Source organism: Carassius carassius, chromosome 11 (genome assembly GCF_963082965.1).
Source record: "Carassius carassius chromosome 11, fCarCar2.1, whole genome shotgun sequence".
Taxonomy (NCBI): domain Eukaryota; kingdom Metazoa; phylum Chordata; class Actinopteri; order Cypriniformes; family Cyprinidae; genus Carassius; species Carassius carassius.
This window is the reverse complement of record NC_081765.1, coordinates 25,945,038-25,966,376: the sequence shown is the minus strand read 5'-3', so window position 1 is coordinate 25,966,376 and position 21,339 is coordinate 25,945,038. Positions and strand designations below refer to the sequence as shown.

The window sequence follows — 21,339 nt, the reverse complement described above, 5'->3', positions numbered from 1 at the left end:
GCTTTTGATTCTCATGCCAAATCATTTTTCTTCACTAAGACAAGTTTGGAGCAAGTGATTTGCAAAAACTGCAACATGCCATGTGAATATACAAGCACAGCACTTGTTATAGACTCAACGAGGTCAATCAAAATACAGGACAAAATTTATTTGATATGAAAATTAAACACCCATGGTGCACATTAAACCTAATGCAAGCATGATGGCAAATTAATTCACAATGCATGCACATTCCCGATTTTCAGACAAACATAATTACTTTCCAGGTAATAAAACTCAGTCCTCTGAGTACTACCTGACAAATGCAGTAAATAAAAATATATATTTCAAGTGCTGCTCAGTTGAGTGATTAGTCAAGATTATTTAGTCCCATGTGTCCACTTTTTCAGTCCAGCTGGTTAGCAGGGCACAGTTGTTACATCCTTAGTTGGACTGAGAATGGACTATCTTGTCTGTGGTGTTGATAAAGGAGGAGTGATGGTAACGATCACGTAAGGCAAAGTCTGCATTTTCCTCTGTTAGCTGCCTGGTTTCCATGCTAACAGCTGACAAAGAGGTTGTCACCACAATCTGGTCCTGAAGGGCCTCATCTCGTCTAAGAAGAGAGGCAAATGATTGGTAATGTGAGGTCGGGTTTTGTGTATATACATACAGTGTAGTTCTAATCACATCATCCACAATGGACTCATACCCACATAACAGTAATAATTGTAAGTGCTTTATTAAGTTTTAATTGAAGAAGTCTCCTAACAAGCCAAGCTGAAGAATAGTGCCATTAATCAGAAGACATTCAAAGAATTTCCATAGTGCATGAAGACAATAGCTCAGCTGATTTGGAATAGTGACATATATAAAAGATATTCTAAATTTTATTTGAGGCACATAGTATCAAGTTAACAAGATATCAATGAGCAAAACTGTTAACTCAGACTGGTGTTCTGAAGAATGCCTTTAAAATAATCAGTACTTTTCTTTTGGACAGAAAGAAATTCTGATCTGATCTATTTTCAGTGTTTTCTGTATAAGCATTGGTGGAAACATCCATGCCATTATTGTGGTATTTTCTGTATCAAGTAATCCTGGCAAGGGATGCACCGATATTCCACTCTATGAATGTGTGTTCTTTTGTGCTACTCACGACCCATGTGAACGCGAATGCAAAGTTTGCTCAAATAACGTGCAGACAGGGAATTTCTATGTAGTATACTTGTTCCTATTTGCAATAGCGCTACTGTGCTGTAACATGGCAACGCTAGTAAAATTATGCTACCCTCTTGTATAATAATAGCTTTGTAGTAATATATATTATTTGGATAATTAATTAGTCAACAAAAAAGAAAAACATTACATCTGATTCTGTTGTATAGAACTGAATAAAAATGAATTAATATTATTTAATATTATTTCTGTCCGATTTCATTGTTACTTTCAATAAAAGTGTGGCTATTATATTGCTTGTTTTTTTTTTTATTCAGTATCATTAAAATTACTGAGTTAGATTAAATTTAAAGTAATTAAATTACTTTATAGGTTATTATATAATAAAATAATAAACAATTATTACAAAGCATTTTTGTTTTTTTGGGCAAAGTGCATCCAGAATTTGCGTTTTCGACCAAGAATTTTCATTTCAACGGATCCCTAATCCTGTCCTTAAACATCATGAAAAAATGTAGATCAGACTGTCTTTTCATGTCTAAGTAGGTGGTTCTTTACCACACAAAGCTGCAATAAGGACCAGACTTTATGCTGGAAGAGTCAAAACTGCCTACAGAAGACCATGTAACATACCTCTCCAAATTATGCAGTGAGGTCTTGAGGCACCTGAAGAAACTGAAGCGAGCTGCTGCACCTGTGGGCAGAGATTATAATTTTATATTTCCTAACAAAAAAAGTAATCATAATGATGGATATGTACATAATACACCTCTATTTTTAATTGACTTTAATATAAATAGGTGAAATAATCATCCGAATATCAAAATTCTGGCAAACCTTTCCAAGAAAAAAAAAGCTCCAAGCCTTATTAGACCTACAGTACAAGTAATATATTTGGCTGAAATAAGCAGTATGTGTCTTCAGACAATTTTAAATTTTTCAGAAAATTTTCAGTATATTATGAGCAACTGGGGTTATTTCTAAAATATTATTCAGATCATATAAAAGTAATGTACAATTACAGTTACCTGTTGGCAAACCTGGGCTTGTTGTTCCAATGTAGAGAAAGAGGATAAGGGCAACTGTAATGTTAATCAAGGCGTACATCCACTGGATAACAAACATTATCATAAAAGAGCACAATGCCTAAAGAAAGATAAAAACAGCATTAAAAATTTGAGCTTACAAGCTTATTGCTTACAGGCTGGATCATTTTTGCCAAACTTACACCAACGAATGAAACCCAGTGGTTGCAAAATCTGCCATAGACCGAACCCTGGATTGATCTTATTTCTGATCCTTCAAGATTTGTTTCTGAACCTGTGAACGAAAGGTATAGAAGGTGTAATAAAAATCAGTTTTGTAGAGATGTAACGTTTTGTGGGGAGTTATGTACCATTTCTGTCTATTTGTTCTCTTGGGAGTTGTTCAAGTTCAACTGGGCCAGAATTAGGCAAAGACTGTTTCCTCTTGGGTTCTGTTGTAAGGACAGACTCCATATGTCCTAAGTGGCTACTGGTATCATCATCTAATCCAACAGTTTGTTCTGGCTCCTTCTCATCTTTTCCTTTATTTAATGGTCCATTGCTGTTCAAGTCCCACCCAAAACTGTTCATCAGCGTTTCTTTAGCTGGAATCTTTGACTTCCTGCCCCAGGTCTTGGAGGCGGGAATAGAAACTCGCTGTTCATCAGCGGTGTCCATGTTGGGCAATGGAAATATTTGGTCCATGTCTTTGGTGAACTCCAGCAGTGTGCCGTTCACAGGTTCACTGATGGCTCCACTGCTGCCGTAATGGGGCTGAGTGCTGCACACAAGTGATCTACTGGAGCTTGACCTCCTGATCAGCGTCGTCCTTTGCTGGACCTCCAGCTCATGGGTTTTCACCACACAGAAATAGCAATAATCAATTATGCTGTAGGTTAGCATGAAGTTGATGGTTACGATGGGAGCCAGTACATTGACCTGGCCGACAAAAATGAAGGCCATAGAGACCAAGCTGGTCAGACAGATGGCAGCCACAGGTGTCTTATTGGGCCCTCGCTGTAATACATAAAAAGACAAGAGAAAGGCTGTTACAAAACCTAGTGTCTGCTCACTACATAGGCACCTTCTAAGGAAGCATCCCGACTACTTGTACATAGTTAGCATCTCTGTGAGTTACTTATATGAATTTAGATATTATATGTATTATTATTATTTTTTTAATCTGTAATAGCTTACATTTACAATAAATATTTTTCTGTTTTTCCTGAGCTCGCCCCACTGCATTATGGGATTGGATAGCAACATAGTCATGTCTACTTCATCTACTTCACAAGTTATTAATAATCTTTTGCAAGTTTGCATTATGGGTTTGGCTTCATATATCCTCATTTCTTGCACACTCTTCAGGTTATGTAACGAGCGAGTAAAAATATCCAGTAAAACATCCAAAAGAAGACAGCATCTCTCATGTCACCTCAGAGCGGTCATTACCCAGATCCCATAAATCTCTCAGATGGAGCCACTACTACCGCTACTGGCTGGCACAGCTCCAGATCCACCAGGGCTGGTCTTTTCTGTGCTTCCTGTGTTTGTTCTGGGACTTTGATTCAGGACGAGATGTCTCGGGCGAGCTTGTAGCCCATAGAGAGGGGTCAGACAGAGCTCAGACGAGGGAAAGGGTGTGCTGTGCTTTTTGAAAGCCACAATTGTTACAATTCATTCCTTCACGTTTTTTGAAGGGCACTTTGGCACACTATAATTAGGAACTCATCCGGTCGTCTACGGAGCTACACATTGCACGTGAAAAAGTAAAAAATTTATTAAAGTGGCACAAAGTGCATGAAAAACAAATCCTAAATTTCCTTTTTTATCCTATGTGAATTGTTAATGTCTAATCATTTATTAACATCTGAAAGAACTCATTATAAGAACATCCCTGATTTTCAAATGGACTATAATCACAGAATTGATTTAGCCTTGATTTATCACTTGATTTAACCACTGTTTCGCATAAAACCAAACATCCTAGCATTCCCCGTTCTGAAAATAGCCACAATATAAACACATTAATATGATTATCATCTCCCTGTAAGCACCCACCCCTTTCCCAAGAAATCCGAGAGCTGGGATGACTCTCTCCTGGGCAATACACTGGAGGATCCTGGGTGCACCGTACAGGCCGCCCATGCAGGAGGCCAGGGAGGAGATGTAGAGGCCCAACAAAAACAGGAAACCAACCAAGGAGACCTGGGAAAAAAAAAAACACAGAGGGGAAGAGAATGTAGAGAGCTCCACCCAGCTTTGTTCTGCTTGGCCAGACTGAAAAGAGCTTATAATATGTTGTTAGTAAATAATGAGAGAGTAGGCAGTTTCAAAATAATACAGTACAATGATTGTGTTCTGTAACACCACATTATGCAAAATGCACCTTTTTGCAGATTCAATATAATATTTAATATGCATTTTGCATGTAGAGTGTTAACCCCAAAACATCACAGCTCACATTAAGGAACAGCTGGGGGTCAGCCACAACCAGGCTAGAGCATTACACATTCATAAACTAACTATGTAGCTTAGTTTAGCCGCTCACTGTAATCTATGCTGACTGGCAGCTGTGTGGCTATCAAACGTCAGGGTATGTGCAAGGTCAGTGCTCAGCTGGGCTCTGTTTTCATTCATATACTTACACCAGCTGTAGCATTTAGAATGACCTCAAATGCCTTGCTATGAGGGCCTGCAGATGATCGGAATGACATTAGCATGACAAATAATGCAAATGTAAAAAAAATTCTGTGGTTAATGTGCTATTCTCAAGTCTCACTTTCAGTTGAAACAATTAGTCTTAATAGTGGAAAAACTAATGCAAGATGGCCATCCTCTGAAGCCTGTAATAACATCAGATTACCTTTTCCGCTATTAAGAAATCATAGCGCAGTGCCTCTCTGGTGCAAATGGCTCCAAGTAAGAACACAAAGACGAGATACAGGAACCACCTGTGGATTCCCACAATACACAATACACAAGTCATTCATTCTATTTATAGAGAAATTATCTAAGAAGAACCGTTTATATATATTAATAGACATTTCTAATGTTACATAACATTTCTGTTTCAAATAAATGCTGTTTTTTAACTTTACATTCATTAAAGTCTACTGTTTAGAGCGTCAAATCAGCATATAAGAATGATTTCGGAGTTGATTAAAATGTTATTTTAAATTGTAATAATATACAGTTTTTACTGTATTTGTATGATCAATTAAATACAGCTTTGATGAGCGCAAGAGATTTCTTTCAAAAACATTTAAAAAAAAAGACAAACTGATTTATATATCATACACTTTTTTTGCATGGCATGAAGGCTTATCATAATTTTGTTTCTCATATTTTTATTTTGGCGCCTACTCTAAAGTATGTGTACAGTCAAAACAAACAGAGGCTAAGGATGAGCTAAGGAAGAATTAAAGATGATTTCTGTTGTGGTTAGAAACATACGAGGTGAAGACTGCGGCGAGAGTTCCCACGGGGATGTTGTGCTCAGGCCTCTGGAGATCAGAGCTCATGTTGAATCCCGCCATCACACCTACACACACACACACACACACACACACACACACACAGGGTTACTAGAGACAAGGGGCCATTCAAACACTGAACAACAGATAGAAGTACATATCAGAGCTCACTTGAAATGCCTTCCTGACTTCTAACAGGAGCAAAAAGGACACTATGATCCCTACTGATTCGGGCCTCGTGTTGCTCAAATTAATTATTCAATCTTTCAGTCGTTGCTGGAGGCTGAAACTGGTTTGGTAAAACAAGACAAGAACAAAGTGGGTTTTCTTACATCTCTTACATTTATATGTTTCTTACATTCTGTAGATAATTATTTATCTCATTTTTATATTTATATTGACTAAATTGAAATTGAAAATTAAAAATGAAAATTAAATTGAAAGCATTATGAAAGGTGGTTTGAGATCACAAAATAATGCAGACTGAATTCAAACCTGAAGACAAAATGTGCACTTAACATTAACAAAATATGATCTTAAACATTCAATACATGAAATCATATTTCTATATTATTTTACAGGCTGGTCAGAAAATTTACTTTCATAATATTTACAGCATAACTATTATATAGCTGTTGTTGTTTTTTTAAATGTGTTGATCACTAATTTTTTCTAGAATATTTTATCAATTTATTTTAGAAAGTTATTTTATTTTGGAAAGAATAGTTTAATTTTGCTATCTGGAATATTACACTGAAATTATACAGGCTTATACTCCCCGAATAGCAAAAACAAATCCTCATATCAGCATACTGTCGTTTTATCAGTGGTTATTATATCACAGTTGAGCCTTTATTGTTTAAAGTCACCTGTCGCCGCAGGAAAGAAAACCCCAAACACGGTGAAGAAAGTCTCGCCAGCTGTATAGTCTGGCAGGCTGTTCTTACGCAGCAGATCCTCTGAATAACCAACAAATCCATGCTCTGCAATAAACATGTTCAGCACAAGACAATATTAGGAAAGACTGTTTAATACAAAATACAGTTGGACTAAAGCATTACTTAGTGCTTTACGGAAAAACTCTGCACTGACACAATGATAAGAATCAGATTCATCTCTGAAATCTCATCTCTGAGTATATATGACACAAACATTACACACACAAAGGTTTCCTGTAAATTAGAATCTTTATGAAAAGATAAAGCAAAGATTTTGGCTTTTTTGAAAAATCTGATGTTTAGACAGACCAGTCTAAATATTTCATAACATTAAAACAAATTTCAGAAAACCTTCCTGAAGCAGAATTCAAGTTTCCACCTCTCTGCTTAAAACACAGGCTTGAATCATACGGAGGCAACATTTACAAGAAAATATCCTCCTGCGCAAGACCACAAACCAGCATCCATGACAATCTTGATCCATTGCACACTGATACAATAACCCTTTCACCCTGAAATCAAAGGGAGGGGTTCCCGGGGTTTTGTGGAACAAACATCTGGTTTGAAATATGACAGGTTTGAACTCCATAGCCATACACAGGCAGAGCCCCGCCACCATCAGATGCCCAGCCAAGATGTGTGCAAACCAAGGGCCGACCTTTTTCTTGGAAATACATGCCAAGTTGAATAGTTCTGCGGCGTTGAATAGTTCTGCTGCGAAGTATGATGGAGGGAATGATGCCGGACTAAGCTCTGGGTGTGTTCACAGGCAAACAAACCATTCCAAGAACAGGCGCCGCAGAACATTTACGTAAACCGTAATATCACCATTGTTCTGAACATCATATGAGTGGTATTTTCACTCAGGGTAGAAGTTATTTAAGGCTAGATAACACTGTATGTTTCTGGAGGTATGTGTACTTGTGTACAAACAACAGTTAATAACATATAGTAAATGTCACAGAAAGGTGCTCTTAATTGGTTAGTTCACCCAATAAAAGCATTCACTCAACCTAACGTCATTCCAAACCAGTATGACTTTATTTTTTAACAGAACTCTAAAAAGGAAAAGGAGATGTTTGGAAGAATATTTTCCACATGAAAACTTTGGTTTTTACTGCAAAGCTCCAAAAAGGAGAAAAACAGCAACATAAATGTAGTCACTCACGATTCATTGGCTATATTTCATGACTCTCACACATGAACTTTGTGTGAAGTGAAGTGAAGTGAAGTGAAGTGAAGTGACGTGACATTCAGACAAGTATGGTGACCCATACTCAGAATTCGTGCTCTGCATTTAACCCATCCGAAGTGCACACACACAGAGCAGTGAACACACACACACACACTGTGAGCACACACCCGGAGCAGTGGGCAGCCATTTATGCTGCGGCGCCCGGGGAGCAGTTGGGGGTTTGATGCCTTGTTCAAGGGCACCTAAGTCATGGTATTGAGGGTGTAGAGAGAACTGTACATGCACTCCCCCCATCTACAATTCCTTCCGGCCCGAGACTCGAACTCACAACCTTTCGATTGGAGTCCAACTCTCTAACCATTAGGCCACAACTTCCCCACCCACGACTTCCCCACTGTTTTAGAAGAACAGGCTAAAAAAGACTTCACTGATAATCTTTACTTTGCTCCAGCTTTCATATTTTTTTATGCGTATTTAATATGAAGACACAACTATGGAGCCCCTCTGGTCCCACTTTGTCAAAAAAAAAATTATAACTATCTCATGGCCTCAAGATACTAACTCGTGGGCCTCAAGATACTAACTCGTCGGCCTCAAGATAGTAAAGTGTCTGACACATGGACGCTTTGTTATTAAAATGGACCCTGTACTGTAGTGCAATGTAATACTTCACATTCTGTGCAAATTCTTTGCTGCAGTTCTATTTATTTACTAGTACTGTTCATCAAAATCAATTCAATTCTGTTAATACAGTAATGTAAATCTTTTAGGCTAAGCCTAGAACGCCCTCTGCTGACATTTTATCATAGGCTACACGGACATGCTTTTCCAAAATGTGAAACACTTCAATAATTAATGAACCAGTCTGCACACTTCTATAGGCTAACATAAAATCAGAATCAGAAATAATGTATTGATTTTTATTGATATTGATAACCCGGGGGACAATTCTTGTGTCACAGTTGATGTGCACATCAAGACATTTAAAGGAATATAAATAATAATAGAAGTTGGTAAATAAACAAATAGCCTATATACATGTAAAAAGTATAAATATATGCTATAAAATATGAAGAATTATAAAGGACTATGGATATGCAGCCTACAAGATTTACATTACTGTATTAACAGAATTGAATTGTGATGAACAGTACTAGTAAATAAATAGAAGCAGAACTGCAGCAAACTATATTACACTGAATATTAAAACAGAGAATATTGCACAGAATGTTAAGTATTACATTGCACTACAGTACAGGGTCCAGTTTAATAACAAAGGGTCCATGTATCAGACACTGCACTGGAGGCCACGAGATAGTATCTTGAGGCCACGAGATAGTATCTTGAGGCCACGAGTTAGTATCTTGAGGCCACGAGTTAGTATCTTGAGGCCACGAGTTAGTATCTTGAGGCCACGAGTTAGTATCTTGAGGCCACGAGTTAGTATCTTGAGGCCACGAGTTAGTATCTTGAGGCCACGAGTTAGTATCTTGAGGCCACGAGTTAGTATCTTGAGGCCACGAGTCAGTATCTTGAGGCCACGAGTCAGTATCTTGAGGCCACGAGTTAGTATCTTGAGGCCACGAGTTAGTATCTTGAGGCCACGAGTCAGTATCTTGAGGCCACGAGTCAGTATCTTGAGGCCACGAGTCAGTATCTTGAGGCCACGAGTCAGTATCTTGAGGCCACGAGTCAGTATCTTGAGGCCACGAGTCAGTATCTTGAGGCCACGAGATAGTATCTTGAGACCACGAGATAGTATCTTGAGGCCACGAGATAGTATCTTGAGGCCACGAGTAACTATCTTGAGGTCACGAGTTAGTATCTTGAGGCCACGAGTTAGTATCTTGAGGCCACGAGTTAGTATCCTGAGGCCACGAGTTAGTATCTTGAGTAGAGCTGAAACAACGAATCGATGTAATCGATTAAAATCGATTATTAAAATAGTTGTCAACTAATTTAGTCATCGATTTGCTGCTAAATAACTTGCCGTAAGCGGCTCATTTCGTGCATATTTCAAATCTGCGGTGACCAAAGTGTGGCAGTAATGAGCCTCCGGAGGTTGTACTCAGCCAGTACAGCAGGAGAAGCAGCGAATAGCCAATAGCTGGCCTCGTTTTATGTCACGTGCTTCCCGAAACAGCGTCTCTGCAGCATTCAGCGGGATGTGGGAGTACTTTACTTTGAGCCTTCAAAAAAAAAGATTAACCTGTAAAATCTGCACTACTGAACTGTTTAAGGGGCCGTTCACATATCGCGTCCTTTGCGCGCTCATGTTCGTTATTTCCAATGTAGGCGCGCAGTATGCATGCTCATAATGTAAGCGACGCGTTTGCGACACGTCCGTTTTTCCAGGCGCGTCCGCACCGCATCGAGTTAAAAACATTTAAACTTTTCAGAATACCGCAAGCGCACCGCGGGTCATGTGACAAGAACTAATCAGCTTCATCCTTTCCCGTAACATCGTTTAAAGCTCAGCCAAGATGAAGGAACAGCTGATCATAGCTGTATATAGATTTCCATTTTGAAATAAATTTAGTAGCAGAGCAACTGCAAGCGATTTTTAGAGCTGCAAATCCATTTATCCTTTGCTGAAATTTCCGCGTCTTCAAGGAGAGAGCACGTCATGGTTGCTTAGCAAAGGCAGACGCCTCAGGGGCGCTTCTGCCCGAGCGCTTTGGAAAGGAGGAGAAAGCGGTGCGCCTAGCGTTTTCCACGCGTTTTTAGGCGCGATATGTGAACGGCCCCTAAGACTTTTATTTGTGCAGATTCTCCAGTACAATGTTGTTTGCAAATGTTTAGTCGTAAAAGCTGATAACATTGCTTTTTAACAGTTAACATTTAAAGCTTTACAAACATGTTCTGTGATCAGTTTGTCGTTTACCAGTTCATAATTTAGTCGTGCAGCCTAATTATGACTGAATGAGAGAGGTAAATGTTTAAAGATATTTGAAATGCACTTTTTTTCTAAGTATTCACTGCTTTTTTTCACACAGCAGGTTTTTTGTGTGTGTCCGATTTTTTTTTTTTTCTGGACAACCTTCTGATGGGTTTTACTTTAAATATTGAGTTCCATTCAGGTTTCATGCCATTGTCACTTTATTCGAAGGATTGTTTACAATTTCACAGCATAAGCTATAAAGCTGTTTCCCAGTAAATAATAAAATACAACGCACTGCAATCTTATTCTGTTTTATCCTTATTCTTCGTGGAAATATGTTCTGAAAGATTCCTTAATAAGCTTTGTTCGGGATGTTAAACTACTTTAGGAGCTCTAAGGACTGCCATGGTGAAAACATTATTTGAAATCTACTTGTGAAATTTGCTAGACTATGGGTCAGTGTTTTGATTGCAGAAGAGTTCAACAAAAGGATTACTAACACATAATAAAACAACTCCAGGTATATTTTTGATTAGGATATGACAATGCAAAATGGTTAAAATCTCTTAAAAATCTATGCCGAATGATAAAGACCCTTTATTAATAATTTACTTGGGGGGAAAAATTGGAAAAAACTAAAATATAAGTGCATAAACCGATTAATCGATTAATCGTAAAAATAATCGACAGATTAATCGATTATCAAAATAATCGTTAGTTGCAGCCCTAATCTTGAGGCCACGAGATAGTATCTTGAGGCCAAGAGATAGTGGCCTCAAGTCATACTAGTTTGAAATGTTTGGCTTGAAAAAGTTTTTAATTAAGAAATAATTTAATTTATAGATGACCTATGGACAAACATCAACAGATGAATGAGCTGATAAAAGTTAGATCAATTAGTCAATTAGATAGTTAGAAGTGTACAAAAGATGGAGTGAAATGCAGAGACACGTCTACAGAGCCTGACTATGCAAGATCATGATCCATTTCCCTCTCTTGGTTATCTTGTGATGGGAAAGAATGTGTTCTCTGGGATTAATGACATGTTTATCCAAAAGGAAGTCACCACCCTTTCAGAAGCCCTGCCTGTTCCTACCCTTCCAAGTCACAGTTTCTTGGCTACAAAGAGAAAGAGCTAGAACGAGAGTAACATACAATAGAGAGGATCAGGAGAAGGACGTAGAGAGGAGGTACATAAAGAAAGTTTAGTTGGGGCACAGAAATAACATATAAAATACACTGATTATACCACACAAGTAGGAAAAAACACATCCTACAGTACTTAACCACATCATAAATTACCTTTATCTATCTATCTTTTTTTTTGGAATAGTAAGTGCAAGAATAAACTAAACTAGTGAACACAGAGCATGAGAGCAGGGCCGTTACTGTTGCCCTCCCTGGCACCTTTCTAACCATTCTGATTGCAGTTGGGATATTTATAGCGATAGTCCTGATCTGAAGATTTAAAAAGTGAGGATGTGGACACTGCTAGCAAAGACTCGGCTCTGCTTCCTGCCTGCTCTTTTGTCTCAAGCCAAAAATGCGGGTGAGCCCGGTCAACACCCTTAACCTAAACCTTATGAGCGCATGTCAGTTTCCTGTCCAACTCTGAGTGCTTAAATAGACTGTCTTTGAGGTTATAGCTGAGATCCACCATAACATGAACATCATACCTTCATAAAACTCATAACTGTATGTGAATGGAAAAACAAGCCAGCTCTCAAGACCAGGAGTAGACAAATCAGAAGATTCAGTTCTAGCACGCTTTCATATTTTTATATAAAATCTAATTGTTATAATATCTTCCCACCAGCAGAAGAATAGAATGTACACCAATAAAAGCCAGTCTAAAAGCCTACAGGAGTAGGGAAGCTCTTCTCACAGCTCCTCATGTGTGGTAGTAGGGACAGAACAAGGAGGTGCTCTAATTTTTTTAAATCTAGCTCAAATGCGTTCACCACAATGGTATGAACACTCGGGAGGATTGTGCTCACATTTTCTTCATCTTTTCCAGTAATAACATTTTCAAATGTTTTAATAAAACTGTTATGAGCTAAAGTCATTTGTTGGTTGTTTCCATTCTGCCCTCTTGTGTTCTCTGTGTTTGTTTCAGATGGGCGGTTCCTGGGGATAATTTATTGGAGGCTGCGATTGGTTCTCCTCTTCACCTGATCCAGATATAAGGACTGCCCCAAACACTCAATCGGGGCCATGATTGTGCCATCGCTTGTGACTCCATAGTTTGCTGTTTGCCTTGTTATTGTTGTTTGTTTGAATTTTTGAGTGTCTTACCAGAGAGATAGTTTGTTGGTGTATAAGATTGCGATTGTGTTCTGTGATAATTATATTGTATTGTTTTTTTCTTTGCCTAAATTCTGTGATATTCCCGGTTAACTTGACCTAAGCCTGATTGACTACGATTTTGGATTCTGATTGTAAATTGTTTGCCGTTAACTCGTGTATATATATCTTGTAAACATTTTGTTAATCTTAGTTTTTGTTAAGTTGAGGGACGTAGGGGGTTAGATGGCATTTTATTTTGATATCACTTTTCACATTGTTTTGGGTTTAGGGAGTCAGGTAAGTTGAAACTGTATTTTATTTCTTTTGGTTTCTCTAATTTTGATTTAGGAAGTGTAGAGGGTTAACAAAGAGGATTTTTTGTTTGTTATTTTGGCCTTGTCTGCCCCTGACGCTAAGCCCCAACTTGTAAATAAATTATTGCTTATTCAACATCTCTCTGGTTCTGAGACTCTCTTCCTTTTCCTGTTACGGCTGACCCCTAGTGGTCGTAACAAAAACATTGAAGTAGGTAGCAATATTAAAAGATCATCAACCCTTTTCCCATTTTGGTTATATGAGCCTGGGCACACTGGTATATTGGGTGTATCCCTCAAACATATCCTTTAATTATTTCACAACCAAGTTATGTGCAGGCCTTCAGCTTTCAGTTTTTAAAGGAATAGTTCACCCCATACTAAACTGTGGGACCTCCTTCTTTATCCTTCAAATATACAACCCGAATTCCGGAAAAGTTGGAACGTTTTTTAAATGTTAATAAAATGAAAACTAAAGGAATTTCAAATCACATGAGCCAATATTTTATTCACAATAGAACATAGATAACGTAGCAAATGTTTAAACGGAGAAATTTTACACTTTTATCCACTTAATTAGCTCATTTAAAATTTAATGCCTGCTACAGGTCTCAAAAAAGTTGGCACGGGGCAAACAAATGGCTAAAAAAGCAAGCAGTTTTGAAAAGATTCAGCTGGGAGAACATCTAGTGATTAATTAAGTTAATTGATATCAGGTCTGTAACATGATTAGCTATAAAAGCTTTGTCTTAGAGAAGCAGAGTCTCTCAGAAGTAAAGATGGGCAGAGGCTCTCCAATCTGTGAAAGACTGCGTAAAAAAATTGTGGAAAACTTTAAAAACAATGTTCCTCAACATCAAATTGCAAAGGCTTTGCAAATCTCATCATCTACAGTGCATAACATCATCAAAAGATTCAGAGAAACTGGAGAAATCTCTGTGCGTAAGGGACAAGGCCGGAGACCTTTATTGGATGCCCATGGTCTTTGGGCTCTCAGACGACACTGCATCACTCATCGGCATGATTGTGTCAATGACATTACTAAATGGGCCCAGGAATACTTTCAGAAACCACTGTCGGTAAACACAATCCGCCGTGCCATCAGCAGATGCCAACTAAAGCTCTATCATGCAAAAAGGAAGCCATATGTGAACATGGTCCAGAAGCGCCGTCGTGTCCTGTGGGCCAAGGCTCATTTAAAATGGACTATTTCAAAGTGGAATAGTGTTTTATGGTCAGACGAGTCCAAATTTGACATTCTTGTTGGAAATCACGGACGCCGTGTCCTCCGGGCTAAAGAGGAGGGAGACCTTCCAGCATGTTATCAGCGTTCAGTTCAAAAGCCAGCATCTCTGATGGTATGGGGGTGCATAAGTGCATACGGTATGGGCAGCTTGCATGTTTTGGAAGGCTCTGTGAATGCTGAAAGGTATATAAAGGTTTTAGAGCAACATATGCTTCCCTCCAAACAACGTCTATTTCAGGGAAGGCCTTGTTTATTTCAGCAGGACAATGCAAAACCACATACTGCAGCTATAACAACAGCATGGCTTCGTCGTAGAAGAGTCCGGGTGCTAACCTGGCCTGCCTGCAGTCCAGATCTTTCACCTATAGAGAACATTTGGCGCATCATTAAACGAAAAATACGTCAAAGACGACCACGAACTCTTCAGCAGCTGGAAATCTATATAAGGCAAGAATGGGACCAAATTCCAACAGCAAAACTCCAGCAACTCATAGCCTCAATGCCCAGACGTCTTCAAACTGTTTTGAAAAGAAAAGGAGATGCTACACCATGGTAAACATGCCCCGTCCCAACTATTTTGAGACCTGTAGCAGAAATCAAAATTGAAATGAGCTCATTTTGTGCATAAAATTGTAAACTTTCTCAGTTTAAACATTTGCTATGTTATCTATGTTCTATTGTGAATAAAATATTGGCTCATGTGATATGAAAGTCTTTTAGTTTTCATTTTATTAAAATTTAAAAAACGTCCCAACTTTTCCGGAATTCGGGTTGTAGGATAAAGCTCCAGAACATCATAAGTGTATCACTCATAAAGACTATTTGACTAATTATGCATTATGCACAATTTTTCTGAAGTCATACTGTAGCTTTGTGTCAAACTAATCTGAATGATTCATTCATAAATCAACAGATCCGGTTCTTGAGTTTAACTCGCTAGCTCACTGGAGGGGACAGTTTTCAGTGAATAATGGCATAAATGTCAATCTGTTCCTCTCACAAAACTACAAAATGACTCAACTCAACTCTTTTGAAAGCATCACCTGAGCACAGATGTGCCAATTTGCAGTCTTCATTCATTTATTGTCAATTCTGTCCAATACTAGAAATGTAAATGTTATAATCATTGTCTATATACTGTATACAACATTCTGAAAATACACAACTCTACTCTCCAAGATATTGGCATTGGAAGGAGAGAGCAAGAAAGAGGGAGTGAGAGAGAGAGAAAGAGAGAACAAAAACCATTAAAAGGAAATCACTACTTTTGTTTTCATGTTAAAGATTGACAGCCCCAGGCAGTCCCCATTCACTTTTATTATATAAAAAATGACTGGTCATGATATACTTCAAAATGTCTCCTTTTGTGTTCTACAGAAGAAATCATACAGCTTTAGAAAGACAAAATGTCCAATTTTGGGGTCAACTGTCCCTTTAAACTTGTCATGGAATGTGATCACACTGGGATCTCAATATCATCACGGTTATGAAGCTTTCCTTGTGCTGACCACCTGGCCTTGACTATGTGATTAACAGCGTCATCAAACTGTAAACACATTTGGACAGCAACTCCTTTTTCCTGGAACTGGCAGGTTACCCGCACATGCGGCACCCAGGCCTTAACCGTGCAACCCCCTGGAGTCGTGTCAATGGGGAGATCACTTTAGAAGCACAAGGCTTAATTGAAAAAAACCTGGAGGAACCAGTGCCTCCTTTTCCCACTGCCAGCACACACTGCAACCCGAGTCCAGCTCCTAAAAGGGGTCAGAGCAACATGACAGCAGCAGTAGCTGCAGTTAGGGGGTAATGCTGCATATTTAGTCCATTACACCCCAATGTGTCTGACTTTCTCTGATGAGAGAGAGTGAGAACACCATCTTTTTGAGAGTCTTGCCTCTTCTCTGGACAGGAAGCCAGTAATCAGTAGAACAGGAAAAGCTGGGATGGATTTCCTGCAAACCCAGTGTGAAAGTACATTCTGACCCTGTCTGAGGTGGGCAGCCAAAACACTTAAACATTACAATGGACTAAGAATGCCTGCAGGCTTGTCCTGAGAGCAAATGACTCCTATTAGATATCTCACATAATTTTGCTATTATAAACTTTTATCAAATTGAACTTACACTAAGTAAGAGTAAGAGGGTGAGAGGGAGTTGAAATTCTTTTAATACTGTATAAATGCTTCCTTCATATACATTTTTAACACAAGTCTAGATCTGAATGTCCTAAAATTATTAAATGTGTGACAGAGCTGGATTTCTGCTATTATAGCTTGGGAGAGCTTTAGAAACTGGAATTTGGCAAGACATCTAGCTAATTCTTCTTTGACTACAAGCATGCTCCATTTCATTAACGCTCCATTATATTCATAATGAATATTATGAAATATTAAAATTGTAATTTATTCCTGCAATGGCAAAGGGTCAGTGTCAAATAATCTTCCAGAAATTATTCTAATCTGCGAATATAGTGTTCAAGAAACTCTTGAAAATTTCTTGTTATTATCAAAGCTGATAACATTTGAGTTGCTTAATATTTTTGGATTTATTTCAGGATTCTTTTGATTACTGTACAATAGTGCATATAGTTTTTTCTTGCTAGGTCCAGGATGACTAGATGACAGAACTGTGTATAACTGGAAGACAAGTCACTTCACCCTTCCTGTTACTTCAACTCCCAAATTATGATTGGTGTTGAAGCTCCATAATTGCATTCATTTTAGGAAGAGACCCTGTATGCCCTGGTGGCCATGTGCACCCCTCCCAGCAGATGCAGGCCTGTTGGAGGTCTAACTAATCTACTGCTTATTCTATCCCAATTTCAGATCAAAACCTGGTATACAAAATTTTGTCTTGCACTGTTTGTTAAGCCAAAACTGTTTTATGGAAAAAGAAAATGTAAATAATAAATCAATAAATAAATATGTGAATTGGCACTTCTAGACACATAAGGATATTAGAATGCAGCATATATATGTTACCCTGACATCTACTGGACAGCTGTTGCAAGATCATGTGGCCTCAAACAATCCAATCATTAACATATAACCTCTGTATATATGTGGCCAAATACTAGCTAAAGTAGTCTCTCACTACCAATAACTATTGTGAATAAGTAAGAGCTTCAAGATGAAAACAAGCAATTTCTGGAGTCACAGATAATATATAAATAGAAATACTTATACACTATTGTTCAACATTTAAAAAAAAAAAAGTCTATTTTGCTCACCAAGGCTGCATTTATCTGATAAAAAAATACAGTAAAAACAGTAATATTGTGAAATGTTATTACAAATTAAAAGAACAGTTTTCTATATTTTACTATATTTTAAAATGTAATTTATCCCAGCAATGGCAAAGTTGAATTTTCATCAGCCATTACTCCAGTCTTTAGTGTCCCAGAATCCTTCAGAAATTATTCTAAAATGATTTGGTGCTCAAGATTATCAAAGTCGAAAATAGTTGTGCTGCTTAATAATTTTTGTTAACATTTGTTAATTTATTTCAGGATTCTTGATGAATAAAAAGTCCAATAGCCTACAATATATCAGCAATTATTTGAAATAGAAATGTTAAAGTTGTAAAATGAAACTTTTTGACAATGTGAAATAATTTTTCTTATTTGATCAATTTTATATTGTCTGGCTGAAGAAAAGTATTGATTTATTTAAAAAAAAAAATCTTACTGACCCCAAACTTTTGAAAAGTAGTATATATATTGTAGCTTGCAAGCTGCATTCAACTACTTTTCAACTACTCCAATAAAAGCATATTACAACACATATGAAAACACAGAAATATGAAACTGTGAAACAAGAAAATAGTAGAAATAAGATCTTCCCACATTGTGACGTAGACATGTGGGGGCTTGTTAGAACGAGCCGTTTTAGGAGGGTGTGGTTGACTTAACTTTTATATTTTATCAAATCCAAAGAGATATTCTTTGACTTTAGTCTTTGCAACTTTACAGATTTTCTTTATGCACCAAGAGCTTGTAACTCTCCAAAGAGAAAGGAAAAAATTAAATCGCATCATATGACCCCTTTAAACTAACTAAAATTCCAATATAAATGACCCTTGATGTATTCTTGTTTGCATTCACAATAGCTCACCTGGATCTAGATGACTAAATGTCCCGATGACAAAATCCAGAGTGGACACAGCTAATATGCCCAAGAGAACCAACTGAAGGCGTACAATCCATTTTACCCCGGCCAGGTTAATCCCAAGCAGGCCAATCAGAACGGCCACAGAGATGCCCCTCACTGCCCACATGCTCTGTAAGTTCAGCATCTGTGCAATGGACTCGGCAAAACCAGTGATGTACATCGCTCCAGCCACACACTGCCAACAAGACACATGATTGAAAACAGTGAACTGACCACCCAATATATATGCAACAAAATACAGACAGGAGCTGCTCACCTGTCCAAACACATACAAGAGTCCCAAAGTTCCTCCAATCCTCCCTCCGAGCACAGTGGAGATCATGGAATAGACCCCACCGTTACCCACGCTGCAACACTCACACACGCCAACGCCTGACATCACTGTAACCAAGGCGACCAATACCACAATGGATACCAGAAGCATGCCCAGCAACACACCCGTGTTACCCTAAAGATGATCATTAGGAAAAAAGACATAACATTTTCATTGGATGCCCATTTAACAGCAGCAGAAAACTAAGATATGTATGAAAGTCTGTTTCTGCCATGAGATAAAAATAAATAAGGTAAATTGCGACTTTCTATCTCACTCGCACTTTTCTCGCAATTCTAAGTTTATATCTCAAAATTCAGACTTTTTTTCCACAGAACTGCGAGATATAAACTCAAAATTCTGAGCAAAAAGGTCAGAATGGTGACAGATAAAAGCAGAATTGTGAGAAATCAACTTGGAATTGCAAAAAAAGTTAAAATTTAGTGTATATATCAAAATTTTGACTTATTCCTCAGAATTGTAAGTTTGTGTCTCACAAAAATACTATTTTTAATTTTTCTGTGGTGGTAACGGGCTTCCATAGATATAGACCAAAACCTCAAATGACATTTATATAGATTCTCTGATACACGTATGTACTACAAACACATCGAAATCTATGATAAAACATAACTTACCACAAGCCAGCCAGTCCGCAAAAAGAGCACCACCCCAAAAATGTTGATCATGCAGGTAGTAAAGACTCCATCCCAGGTGCCGAAAAGAACAGGCTCCCAGACGAAAAGCTGCACCTTCCACCAAGGCTGAGCATTACTTTGGGAACCCTACACAAAACAGTGTCACTCATATCTAAACAAGTCACCATTAATGTCATTTCCTCCACTCAGGGTAAAATAGCAGGATCTGAAATTATGCTTTACTATTTATTCTTATGGTAAAATGTACAGATTGGCCATTACCTGTGCGTCTTCATGGAATAAATCTTGAACTTGAGGACTCATGCTCCCTCCTGGGCAAGATCACACAAGCTGAATCTGAGGAAAGTACATTTACATTGCTATAGTAATTTTAAAGGCTATAGTACTGTATATACAAAGGCGATTTTAACAACATTTGCCAAGTAGGCGATGGCCACGTAACTAGGATACGTTTAAGCCAATAAAAGCCGTCTGTAAATAAGTGACACTTTAATAAAACACATGCAATTCATATTTCGCACTTTTAATACTTTAAGATAAAAATCAAACAAACGTATTGAAGTTCACGTGACTATGCGTAGTACTACTGACATTGTGTTTGTGTTTTACTTTAAAGTTATAGTGCAACGGTTCGTTGCAAACGCTATTAGAAACGCCAGTGACTAGCGGCTCTAAATAAACTGATAAAATGCTGTTTTGGGATATAGTTAAACTTTAAATTCCTTGAGTAATCATAAAGATACTTGCCTGCAGTCGCTGCGTGCGCGGATGCAGCAGGTGGAGAATTTGAGAGAGGCACGAGCGCACACCTGAGAGTAGCTGGGTGGTCCGAATCATTTCCGCGAATCGGTTCTTTCGAACGGTTTGTTTTGAACGACTGGTTAAAGCATCAAACATAAAAATAATAATAACAATAATTAAAAATAACTTTTTCGTGCGTTTTACCTGTAAACGGTTTGTTTCTGAAGTAACTAAGACGTGCTGTTTAAGTAGCTTACTAAATTGACACTAACCATGATTTTTTAGCATAATATAGCCTATTAAAATCGTTTGGTCCTATCGTTTGATTAATTCTTACTTTAAGAATTTTAGTCTTAACAGCTGTGTTTGTGTTATTTATGGAAACGCTACGTGTGCAATAACCTGTGTGCAAAGGTGTGTGCTGCCTGTGTTCATCTCTTGCATTTCACTTTTCTCTGACTAGTTACTAGTATTCTGGTGTGGTTAATGAGTGAGTGAGTGAGTGAAGTGACATTCAGCCAAGTATGGTGACCCATACTCAGAATTTGTGCTCTGCATTTAACCCATCCGAAGTGCACACACACAGAGCAGTGAACACACACCCGGAGCAGTGGGCAGCCATTTATGCTGCGGCACCCGGGGAGCAGTTGGGGGTTCGATGCCTTGCTCAAGGGCACCTAAGTCGTGGTATTGAAGGTGGAGAGAGCACTGTACATGCACTCCCCCCACCACAATTCCTGCCGGCCCGGGACTCGAACCCACAACCCTTCGATTGGGAGTCCGACTCTCTAACCACCAGGCCACGACTTCCCACAGGTCTTAGCAGAGGATGGTTTCGATCCATCGACCTCTGGGTTATGGGCCAAGCACGCTTCCGCTGCGCCACTCTGCTGTATGTAATGTCCAACTAACCAGTAGACATATATTATGTAAAGTCCA

At 38.3% G+C, this 21,339-nt stretch overlaps 1 protein-coding gene across 2 annotated transcripts; it reads right to left on the bottom strand.

Annotated features, from left to right (window-relative positions):
- Window positions 1-133: 133 nt before the first annotated feature.
- Window positions 134-20,044, bottom strand: LOC132153110 (solute carrier family 12 member 8-like). 2 transcript variants are annotated; one of them, XM_059562347.1, is made up of 13 exons: window positions 19,921-20,044; window positions 19,639-19,785; window positions 18,944-19,135; window positions 18,631-18,862; window positions 6,529-6,642; window positions 5,640-5,727; window positions 5,050-5,137; window positions 4,245-4,391; window positions 2,555-3,200; window positions 2,387-2,478; window positions 2,187-2,304; window positions 1,792-1,852; window positions 134-595 (listed from the first exon to the last, which is right to left on the bottom strand). In XM_059562347.1, exons 1-13 carry the CDS (start codon window positions 19,960-19,962, stop codon window positions 424-426), a joined length of 2,139 nt encoding a protein of 712 aa, XP_059418330.1. In that variant the 5' UTR covers window positions 19,963-20,044; the 3' UTR covers window positions 134-423. The 2 variants fall into 2 exon arrangements, with proteins under 2 accessions (XP_059418330.1, XP_059418331.1); XM_059562348.1 differs by lacking the exon at window positions 6,529-6,642.
- Between the last annotated feature and the right edge of the window lie 1,295 nt (window positions 20,045-21,339).

Bases quoted from the DNA above. Each gene is read 5' to 3' on its own strand.
- LOC132153110 (XM_059562347.1), bottom strand. From the start codon at position 19,962: ATGAGTCCTCAAGTTCAAGATTTATTCCATGAAGACGCACAG. The intron at 5,138-5,639 runs GTATGTTTCTAA...GGGAATCCACAG, and splicing joins CTCGCCGCAGTCTTCACCTC to GTGGTTCCTGTATCTCGTCT. The intron at 3,201-4,244 runs GTGGGTGCTTAC...TATGTATTACAG, and splicing joins TCGGATTTCTTGGGAAAGGG to CGAGGGCCCAATAAGACACC.